This window comes from Diorhabda sublineata, chromosome 2, assembly GCF_026230105.1.
Source record: "Diorhabda sublineata isolate icDioSubl1.1 chromosome 2, icDioSubl1.1, whole genome shotgun sequence".
In the NCBI taxonomy this organism is placed as follows: Eukaryota; Metazoa; Arthropoda; class Insecta; order Coleoptera; family Chrysomelidae; genus Diorhabda; species Diorhabda sublineata.
In genome coordinates, this window is record NC_079475.1 from 883936 (window position 1) to 895594 (window position 11659).

Sequence of the window (11659 nt, forward strand, 5' to 3'; positions counted from 1 at the left end):
TTTACGTTGATAGACATGGGAGGATGGTTAGATGTTTTGGTCTTTTTGATGTTGACGTTAAAGCCATAATCTTCTCCTATAATTTTTATGCGATCTAAGAGTGCTTGAAGATCCTGTTCACTGTCTGTAATTAAGATCGTTTCATCAGCGTACCTTCCCTTGCTTCAACTAACGCTCTGGCAAAGACTTCTTCCGAATATATATTAAAGATTAGAATCTCTGTCGCACGCCTCTTTTGATGCTGTATGGTTTGGTTAGCATCAGATTTGAGATCATTCTCGTCTAGACCCTTCCTGGAAAGGCAACAAGTAATGAAGCTGCTCAAGCGACAAGACCAGAGTCAGCGATAGAGATAAATGATTTATTTTCAGCATATCGCAAAGAAATCAGTGGCGCTGGAGTCCAACAACAGCTCAGCGTGGCAGGACAATCAGAAAAAGACTCAAAGACTCAAGGCAGTTGTATGTATATATTTTGATATTGGGGTATCATATACCCAGAAGATGTATCATCCTTTCCTTGCTGCGATACTTGGGAATCCAAGGTTTACAGCTGATCCCTTAATCCCACTCAATTCAAAAAGTCCAGAATGCGGGATTTCCGAAGATCTTTCATACGCTTCCTGGTATAGTACTCTGAAGTTCCATAAAGTCTCACGCTTCGAGAGAACTCTATGCAACAAAATGTTCACGCCGCATTATCTGCTACGTCTAACATCTTCAGGTGTTTGTTGAGGCGACAGTGCCCCGATAGAACTCCTATTAGTATTCGTAGATTGTTCTTATTTATGTTGATACATTCTGGAGATCTACTCTGGTTATAATCTTAACCTGTCTCAGTCCTTGTAGGTTGTTCCAAAAATTGGTTTTGCAGCTATCTAACTTCTTTTCCATTAATCTGTAGCTGATACACAGAAGATTTTATTCTCATTCAAATATTAAAACAATTAGAAGTAGTTTCTCACAACTTGTTTTTTCGTGTTAATTCGTAGATAAATTGATAAATAAATAGAATTTGAGTTTTTAATATCAATTTATACATTCAGTATCATTAGAATGTAGAAATTGAGGTTAGGGTACTTGCTATAGATTGTAGTATGTGTGTAAATGTTTACTATTGATTCTTTTCGATAAAAAAACAATATTATCAGTATAGAAATTATTTTCAAGAATATTTAGCGAATAAATTGTTTTCATACTTTTCTAATAAATACTTACCTCGAAACTACATGTATATGAAATTTGTTTCGATTGAGCTAAGCTTTAGAGTAGGATTAAGTCTGTTTCAATATCTATTTTCTGATAGATAATCAAAAACTAATGTAATATTCCATCACAATATGTAACTTCAAGAAATTAAATATCAAATAACCTTAAAATGCCAAGTTTTTCCTTTTATGGTTAAAAATGAAACAGCAGCAACAAGAAAAAGGGACACAATAGACTTTATGCGTCGTTGTGAGGTTTTTAACCACTACAAACCTTTTTCTATTATTCTTTACAGTTTACAGTTATAGAAGATCAATAAAAACTTGAAAACTTTTCTAGCTCAGGTACATTCACACTATTATGGAATAATATTTAAAATGAAGTTTGGGATCAGTAATTATGTTTTATTACTCTCGCAAATAGTCGTAAATAGACTATTAGATATGTTACATTATGATACGAGTAATAATAAAATGAATGGTGCTGAAATGAACCTAATTCAGTTTTTTATTTGATTTTCAGGAACGCAGAATATACACAACTTTCATCCATGGGTTTTTGTATCCTACCACTTATTTCTTTTGGTGTGGGTCATAGGAGGATTAGGTTATGTGATTATGATAATAGGTTTCATCACCAAAGGCATGAAGAGTCGGAAAATAGCACAAATTGAAAAATTACTGGCTCAAAAAGTCAAACAAACTCCTCTCAAAATACAAAAAGAATTAAGAAGTATGCTGCACGAACTTCTCTTTATGAGAGTAAAACCAGTATATAAAGGAGAGTTTGAGTATACTCCAAAATATTTGGAGAGAAGTCAAAGCTGTCCTACTTTGACTATTTGGATAAACAACGAATCGCCCACTATGGCTAGAAAACGCGCTATGTCAGAATGTTATAGATATAACGTACTAGATAGAATTCAATCTGAATCCGAGCTAGATAAAATAGACAAAGAAAGAACGTTTAGACCCTCCGATGCTTTTAAGAAACAGAAAGATCTTCTACTTCGAGTCGTAGACGCTTTAAGTTTAGCTTCTACTTCAAGCAAAAGTGATAGAGGCGTACATGGATTCAGTGATAACGAAATACTAGCTAGTGAAAGATCTATTTCGCATACACCTGTTCATCGACGAAGAGCAGTTAGTGATGTTAAACCACCGGGTTTGCACTTTGACGACGATTATACGAATACTTGGTATGGTAGTGACGCATCGAGAGCTTTGAAAGCTTTTAAACGAAAAAGAGCTATGTCATTTGTTCCTATGCCAGCATCAAAAAAAGAAAAGAGCTCTTTAATATACAGAATCCAAAATGTCTCTAATAGATTCAAAACAGTCGATATGGATGAAAATGACATTGAGAAACAAATTCTAGATGAACCTATTAACACGATATTTAATCCTAATCATGTTTCATCGAATAGTAATTCTATTGATAACATCGATCAAAATGTGTTAGAACAAACATCCATAGCGGAATTTATTAGAGCTCTTAACGCTATTACTATTGACGAAGATACGGATCCGAAGCCGAAAAGAAAAATCGGTATAGCCTCTTTAACGCCTCCTAAATATTCCCCTATATTTAAACCTCCAAATTATAGAAGAAATTCTTTAGTACCCCCTTCGAGAATTTCAGCGAAACCTAGACGATTCTCAATGACTCCAGTGGATGAACATATTTTGAGCTCACCACCGCCTTATACACCGATTTCTTCAGCTACGAACTCCTCAACCGTATATAATATAAGTGAAGGTAGAAGATTTTCAGTTAGGCCTACACCTTCTTCTTATAATTTCAGTCCGGTAAAAATACAAGTGAACAAAAGGAAATTTTCCAAACACGAAAAGGGAAGTTACGACTGATGAAATTAAAAACTTTGAAATAATTTATCAGTATTGTCAATAGATATTAAACGTACTAAGCGTGGCTAAATTATACGGGGTGGCGCAATATAGCATCATCTTTTGAGAAGAGCTTACTACCATTGGGTAGGAACGCTCTGTAGTTTTAGTCACCTTGAGTCACTTCGCGCATTTCACCTGAATTTTCATTTATAAATTGTTAGTAGATGATTATGCGCTACTGCAGATTAGATTAAACTTATTCAACGTTTAAATTTCCCTCCTAGAACATTTGGACAATTCGTGCGAGAAAATCCACGATTGTCTAGCTTCAAGACTTCGCCTGTTTTATCGTTATCGCGACGAAGTTTACAATGAATTTTGAAGTTAGATCTTAAACTGCACCAATACACGCTGCTAAAACAAAGATTGAAAGAATATGCCTTCAAAGAAAGGCTCCCTTTCGCTAATGAAATGTTTGGTCGATTTTCAAATTTTCCTGGTATCACTTTTTCTGACGAGGCTCATCTCCACATAAATAGGTTCGTAAACCATCGTTACTGGAGCAGGAGGAGCCCGAATCTCATGCACCAAGGACCATTTGATAGTCCTAAAGTAAAAGTGCAGGAGCAATCTCGGGAAATGGAGTGAGTCCTTTCAACCAGATGCATTTCAAATGACTCCGTGTTGGTTGTGAAACATACGTTCCTAAGCAGACTGATTTCGAAAAGAGGTTGAATTCAATCGCCCCTACGTAGTCCAGATTTGACGCCCTTCGACTTTATCTATGAGGATACCTCAAAACAAAGTCTGTAATAATAATCCGAGAAACATCCAACTAGATTAGCATTACTGAAGAAAATTTGCAATAATTTTCGATGGTATTTTTTTCAAACTAAGCCTCAGTCATTTTGACTTTTTTGTTTTTTTTTGTTTTTATTTTAATATGCGTATCTATTGCGTCACCCTGTAGAATAAACTCATTATTATGCGAACAATCTATTTTTTAAAATAATCCTGAATTAGGGCGATTCTCAATTATAATTAGGGTGAGAAAAATCACAATTGAGTCACAAATTCGTTGTTTAATACATGCTGCTCGACCCTAAATATAATGTATATATTATAATTAAAGAATAATAAATATTTTTCAATGAACAATTTTTTTCCTTACATATAATAATGTGATTCCCAAAGTATTCCAGGTGCACTCCCAGGGGTCCAAGGGAAACTCTGCTACAGGAGTGTACTTGAATTTCCAGAGTTAGATCTGATTATTTGAATAGTCGGTAATACGGTGTAAATGTATCAACTAAAACTAGTAACAAATATTTCGAAAGCGGTTTACGAGGAAAAGAGTTTGGAAACTTCTGGATTAAAGGATCTCCATTTTTACTAACCCTAAACTGTCAGCTGTGAATTTGATTTTTATTTAAGTTATAAACACTTTACTGCCTAATTGGCGGCAAATTTAAATCTTTTGGGACACTCTTTATAATAGATTCTTTCGGAAACTATCATCCGATTAATTCGATCTTGATCTTTTGAAAGTTAACCAGATCACGTATATTGTAGTATACATGTAAATTAGGGTTCCTACCTAATTTCACTGTCATTGTCATTGACAGATCATTCAATAATTAATAAATTTGAGTTCATTTGAAGCAAACATGTTTTTAATGCCTATGGTTACACATTACGATGAAATCAGAAAAGGTAAATAATTATAGAATAATGAATCATTTTTTGAAAATACTTACTCGATACCTTAATATTGGTGAACTTGGCAGCAAATTTCAATGAACAATAGTGTATGTACACTATTAATGATATAAGGATCGCTTATACACTGACTTTTACAAACGTATATTTTCCGCGCGCACTCGATAAAACACTTTTGTATGGAGTGTAGAAAAGGAGTAACATCTCTTATGGACGGTACGTTTAAAATATGGTCTGAATTCTGTAGGGATAATACGTGGCGCTGATTGTACTATGGGATTGAGATCTGAAGTTAAACACTTACTGTATAAGAAATTATCAAAGTTGTGACTGACGTTTGATTATATTCATGTGAAAAGCTGTGTAATCCTTAATATCTTATTAGATTTTTATTTTTTATTAAGAACTTGATATATTTCTATACCTACTTGCATAAGCTAATTACCAATGATATTTTAACAAAACTGTAATTATTATATTTGTTGCGGATAGAGTTCAATATTTTATTTCTATGAACCAAAATGTTTTATTTTCAATTATTTTATTATTCTTATTGATATTTTTATATGACTATAACTATTATATTAGTTGCTAATGAAGTTCAATATTTTATTTTTATGAACCGAGATATTTTTTTTATTATTCTATTATTTTTATTATTTTTTATTATATTAGTTACGGATAAAATTCATTTTATTTTAATCAACAGAAATGTTTTTTTTATACTATTTCATTATTGTTACATGATTCTACTTTTTTTTCATATTAGAATATATGTATTATCTAAACCAAATAAATAGCTAAATAATAAAGTTAATTTAACGAGATTCTGTTTTGTTGATCGTTTCATTATTTTAATACTACTAATTTCATTATCACGGTGCATTATTTAAAGCATTACTATACAGTTATTTTCAAATCAGCGCGTAAAATTCAAGCGAATACCCTCTATAATCAGCGCCACCTATTTACCCATCAAAAATCAGCTCACATTTTTTAACCCAGAGACGTTCCTCCTTCTCTACACTCCATACACTTTTGACATATCAAATGATGACAGATGACACGTATTAAAAATTTCACTGTCGTGTTGGTGTTTACATTCTAAACGTCAATTATTTGATGAATTTCACTTTACAAATACCAGGGAAACTATGCAATGTTATATGAATAATTGATTCAATAAATATGACTAATCTTCAAGAAGTTCCAACTGAGGAATTACTTTCGTTTCAAGATTTTCCTAGCGTTCACACAGCGAGTGGTGATAATAGAACAATACCAATTTCAGAAGCACAAATAAGTATTACTGACGATGTAGAGGGTAATATTCATTCTAGGAGCTCACAAGGACCGGGAGATGTGTCAAACAATCCAGCAGGTAGTTTTAGAGTTATAAAAACTTGCAAGATTTTAATGAAATAAATTGTTATAGATCCTCAACCTGAAAAAGCTTTTTGGAGTTTAGAATATTACCAGAAATTCTTCGACGTAGATACTTCAGATGTAATTGAAAGGATCATGGCATCAATAACTCCCAAGTGGGATAACAGTCTTAAACATCATTTACGATCAAAACCCGACCTTTACGGACCATTTTGGATATCAGTTACCCTTATTTTTACCATAGCCATTGGAGGAAATATAGCAAATTATCTACAACACGCAAATTCACCTTACCATTGGAGATATGATTTTCATTTGGTATCATATTCAGCAACGGCAATCTTCCTCTATGTAACATTGGTGCCATTCTTATTATGGGCACTATTGAAATGGAGTGTTCACGTTCAAGATGTAGAAGGATTAGATGAACTCTCACCTGGAATATTGGAATTAATTTGCGTCTATGGTTATTCCTTATTCATATACATTCCAGTATCAATATTATGGTCCATTCAAATTAACATATTGCAATGGGCTTTATTGGCTTTTGGCACATTCATTTCCGGATCAGTATTATTACTAACTTTAATGCCAGCTTTGAGGTTTTCAGAAAAAAAGTATCTATTGATAATTTTGATAATCAGTTTTCACTTGGTATTATCAGCAGGCTTCATGTTGTACTTTTTCCATGGTCCTAGCGATACCACTCCTGTTTCTAGTCCAGTAGCATTACCAACAAAAAACATAACTATATCAGCATAATACAGTAATCCCCCCTTATAACACATCATATTCCTCCATTCTAATCCCCCGTATTACACGTGACTTTCCCCATATAATGGGGGGATGTCCAACTTTACATTGCTGATACATGTGCAAAGGGAGATGGTATTGAGATATATTGATTTTAAAAAACCCCAAGCAAAACATGTAAGTTTGAGAAAAAAAACACTCAACTCCTTTCACACTAATCATTAGCTGAAGATATTTCATCTAAATTTGGTGAAGTGTCCTGGATATTTCTTTCAGCAGGTAGATTCTCATAAAAGTTGTGAAATAGTTTGTGGTAGTTAACTCAAAATGCACTTTTTATGAAATCGTCTCCCTTTGCATGCACATGAGCGATATTGTACTTTGAAGAATTAAACTTGTTTTATATTTACTACTACTACTACAACTGTGGCCAATAAAAATCAAGTTGCCTCCGTAATTTTCTATCCTCAACCATGTCTACGTCTCCACTAAGTCTGTTTACATTCTCACCCACTTGGTCATTCCATTTTGCTCATGGTCTTCCCAGTGGGTGCTTCTCTTCTGGTTGACCTCTCCATACTCTTCTTATTGTTGTCTCTTCATCCCTTACATGGCCAAGCCACCTAATTCTACTTTTTATCACAGCTCCAATATCTGGTCGTCTGTTGCTGTTCTTACTTAAATTCTTTGGTATCCCATAACGTTCAACATCGATTGATTGGGCACTGCAACTCCTCCCACTTTCATATGTTCAGTCATATTTTCATTTACCTCCTATCCCACTTTTCGTGCTTTTTCTAAGTATACTTGTGCCAGTATTTTCAGGTCGCTCTCACTGTCCACCATAAGCTAAAATATTTATTTTCCCTCCAGTATTTGCTCCTCTTGGAATAGCTCCAGTTGCTTCCAAAGCTCTTTCTAGAGCAAGGTTGAACAGAAGGGAGGCCATCTCCTTGTCTTACTCCTGTGGTGATATCAAATATATCTGTGAATTCTTTTTCTAGTCTGACCTAGTCTTATTATCTTTTCTGGTATGTTATTCTCTCTGGGCACATCCCATACTATTAGGCTATCATAAGCCTTCTTAAAGTCAATAAATAGTATAATAAACCTCTATCATGTTTCCAGTACTTTGAGGCCAGCTCTTTCATAACTATTTGGTCATTAGTCGATTAATTATTGTAGTCTTAATACCATATTTAATTTAAGAAACAATTACTGTGTCGAAAGCTTTCGCTAAGTTTATGAATGTGAATTTAAATCGATTGTTTTTATAGATAAATTTGGTGATAAACGTTATAATGAATCATTTGTACTTTTATTTTTAACAAAACCAAACCGTTTCTTGGATAAAATATTATTTTTGCTTAACAATTTTTGTATTTTTTCAAAAATTTTTGCCAAATTTGATATTAGAGATATTGATCTGTAGTTTGTCGGCAGCTATTTGTTTCCTGATTTATGAAGGATACATAGTTCACACTATGAAGGTAACCGGAAAGATTTTTATGAGTTCGTGGTTTGTAGTGACTGCACAACTGATACTAGATTCAGTTTTGGTTAGAGAATTAGGTCGACAGATTTTTTTTAAATAAAATCATCAAAATTACACTGCTAAATAAAAAAAATCATCTTTTTGTTTAACAAGAAAAATTTATAATTTCAACTACAGTGGAATCATTATTCAAATATTTTAAATACAAATAATTTTATTATGATTTTTTTTTCAAAATGTAAATTTTTCGACAAAAATTAGATTATATTCAATGTTGCCATATCACTATAAGTATTATTTTTTATACTTCGCAATAGGAATATCTTGTGATCATCAACAATAAATTACTACGATAGTTGGACACATTGGAAAATTATTTTTCTATTGTAAAAAAAATTTCTTTCATCATTTTTATCATTAAAAATAGTTGAATTTGTAGGAAAAATTTGATTAAAATAAATACAATAACGAAATAATACGAATTACGAAAATAGCCATTTATCACTTATACAAAATCGAATTGTTCAACTTATACATAGAAAACTGTAGTAGAGCCACACTGTACAATAATATTTGAATTTTTTTAGATAAAACTTTGAATATAACATAATCTCATTATAAAAATATGTAAAATGCCACTAAATATAAATATGGTGGATATTTTCAACAATTTAAACCGAATGGTACAACCAGGTCTTCTTTATGGTCAACTTTCATATTGTTTATGGTATTGGCTGCAGCGCTTACTACGGATGTTATCTGAAAAAATAATTTTTAATTAATTATACATCGTACTTGGAAACTATGGAATTTAGAGGTAAGAAAAATCGTTTTGAATTGGAGGAAAATTGAAAAAGGGTCCAACTGTAACCAGCAAATTATTTATCAAAGACTCTCCAAAATAGCGCTAGTATAGCAAAAGGAAATTAGCAGCATAAAAAAGTATCTGAAAAACTTACCATCGTTAAATCATCGGTACTGATTGCTTCTGAATTTAGCACCTTATCCGGATTAGGTATATCTTGTAAAATACAATTGCATTTTTTACTATATTGTTGTTTATTGGCTGCAAGCACTTGCTGCACTTTAACATTGTAAATCTTCATTCGTTCTAAATACTCATGCTGCTGCAAATTATGTGAATCTAGAGCAGCTACATCGATTACATTTCTGAAATACAGAAATTATTTTTTCAAACCTCCGTTTTTACAAAAAAAAATACGACACTAGTACGTCAAGTTCTAATAATGTACAACAGTTAACATACACTACAGTCCAAAAGTTTTGTCCCACCCTATAGTTTGTGTGATGCATAAGAAATACAATCTGTAATTGTTATATATTTAAATTTTTGATTCATCTATGTAACCCGCTTTGGCTTTTATTATTTCTACTAATAATCATCATCTCTTTGTTTCCATTCATTTTTCAAGAAATTCCGAATACTGATTTCCGACTTTCCAGTCCAATTTGTCCCACATCTAAATCGGGTTGAGGACATAGGACTTTGATGGTCAAATCATTACTTTCAGTACATTCTTTCTTCCCAATTATTTCTAATACTCTTTATACATCTTCAAGGGATGCTTGGAATCGTTCTCATGCTAGAAGATAAATTTTTAGACACTAGCTAGAATGTACTACATTTTTCTAGTCTATTTTCTTCAAAATCTCTCCAATTTTTATATCTCTAGTCGCCCTTCCTCCAAAACATCCCCAAACCATCACAGAGCTTCTACCGTGTATTACAATCAGGATTACTCATGGATCTGTACTTCCTTTGACATGTGCACAAACCCCCAAAACCCTCAAACTTTGACTTATCTCATAAAACTTTCTCCCACTCTTCATGTGTCCACTTTTCATGTTCTCCAGCACACCGCAACCTAATTAAATTGACATCTTAAAAGATGTTCCTTCACTGTCATCCTTCCAATAAAGTAAATCTTCTTTTGTAGAAGTACTCCTGAGGGTCGTCGATGTCATTGACTGTTTGTTTATCTTCATCGGCTGTGGTTGTAAGTTGGAATTTCTGGAACCGTTGGTGAACACACCAAAACTCATAATTACACTGTCTAACGAGCGTTCGATAACCAAGTTATCATCTTCAGAGACTGACTAAATACTAAATTTTCCCACCAATAAACCTTTCCCTGTAAGAATTATTTCCTGCAGGAAAACCTCCTTGGCGGGAATCTTTTCCTCATATATAACAAAAATTATGTGTAGATACTAATTTTAATACAGTAAAATACGCCTCTCGATTATTATGTACACATAAATGATAAAAATCAAAATAACTCGAACTGTCCAAAAGAGACATAAATGGACATTACGAACACAAAATTCGCGGCAACATACTAAGTCAAAGTTTGAGGGTTTGTAAACTAGTATAATAAATTTAAAATTTCAATATTCAAGTACGAAAAAAATAGATATTTATATTATAATTTTTTATTACTCACGTAGCCGTTTCTTGTAGTATCCTATTCAGGGCAGATTGCTCATCAGTCTTTTTAGGTAAATTATTTGAATTTCTGCTTAAGATATCTTCACTAGAAACAAAGAGTTTTGTGACCCTTTGATAAAATTAATCATTTTGCATACTTACTTATTTGCTCTTATGTTATGAATATTTGTGTTTGATACTGGATCTACTAGCAGATGGGTCCTTTCGTTGGGTTCGCCTGACTAAAATATATAGAAGTCGTACCTAAATATCGAAAATTTTCATACTACGAACTTACTTGAGAGGACGACTCATCCCTACAGAAAAAACTATAACAGCATCCCATTTTTAAATAAATGAATTCTGCTATTTCTCTCACTATACTAACCATGTAGGAAGTTGTATTATTTACACAGTTCAAATACTTTTTACTAGTTATCGCATTTAAAATTCAGTTTATTTACTTTATTTAATGTACACATTAAATAACAATGTCAACATTATTTACTCCTCTTTATTATATGACAGATGACATCATTTGACGTTGCCATAGCTTAGACATTTCCAAATAATTATTTTCGATCTTCCACACATTATATCTCTATAACTTGATAATTTAAACATTTAGAAAAAAATTCTAATAGCTGCAGATTGGATGTTGATAATCATGTAGTGACTTGTGAGCTTTATGTATAGCTTGTAATTTCATGTAATATTTTTCAAATATAAGAACGTATTTATGAATTCATTTAATAATGTTCGTGGCAACATTGTTTATACTATTGTGTTTATTTAATAC

The 11659-nt window shown here is 32.5% G+C and overlaps 3 protein-coding genes across 4 annotated transcripts in view; 2 read left to right on the forward strand and 1 right to left on the reverse strand.

The window, feature by feature from the left end:
* The window catches only part of LOC130453238 (open rectifier potassium channel protein 1), a 29041-nt gene extending 24828 nt beyond the window's left edge, over positions 1–4213 (forward strand). For both annotated transcript variants that reach the window (XM_056792861.1, XM_056792862.1), the window contains one exon: positions 1731–4213. In XM_056792861.1, the coding sequence (XP_056648839.1) occupies positions 1731–3076 (1346 nt within the window). In that variant the 3' untranslated portion in view covers positions 3077–4213. The remainder of the gene's footprint in view (positions 1–1730) is intronic.
* Positions 4214–5780: 1567 nt separating this feature from the next.
* Positions 5781–8225, forward strand: LOC130452940 (protein YIPF1). The gene is made up of 2 exons (XM_056792482.1): positions 5781–6158; positions 6213–8225. The coding sequence occupies exons 1-2, from the start codon at positions 5966–5968 to the stop codon at positions 6923–6925; spliced, it is 906 nt and encodes a 301-aa protein (XP_056648460.1). The 5' UTR covers positions 5781–5965; the 3' UTR covers positions 6926–8225.
* A 7-nt stretch (positions 8226–8232) lies between these two features.
* On the reverse strand, positions 8233–11396 carry LOC130452941 (ragulator complex protein LAMTOR1). Its single transcript, XM_056792483.1, has 5 exons — positions 11159–11396; positions 11023–11102; positions 10877–10966; positions 9371–9581; positions 8233–9170 (listed from the first exon to the last, which is right to left on the reverse strand). The coding sequence occupies exons 1-5, from the start codon at positions 11249–11251 to the stop codon at positions 9075–9077; spliced, it is 570 nt and encodes a 189-aa protein (XP_056648461.1). The 5' UTR covers positions 11252–11396; the 3' UTR covers positions 8233–9074.
* Positions 11397–11659: the final 263 nt, after the last annotated feature.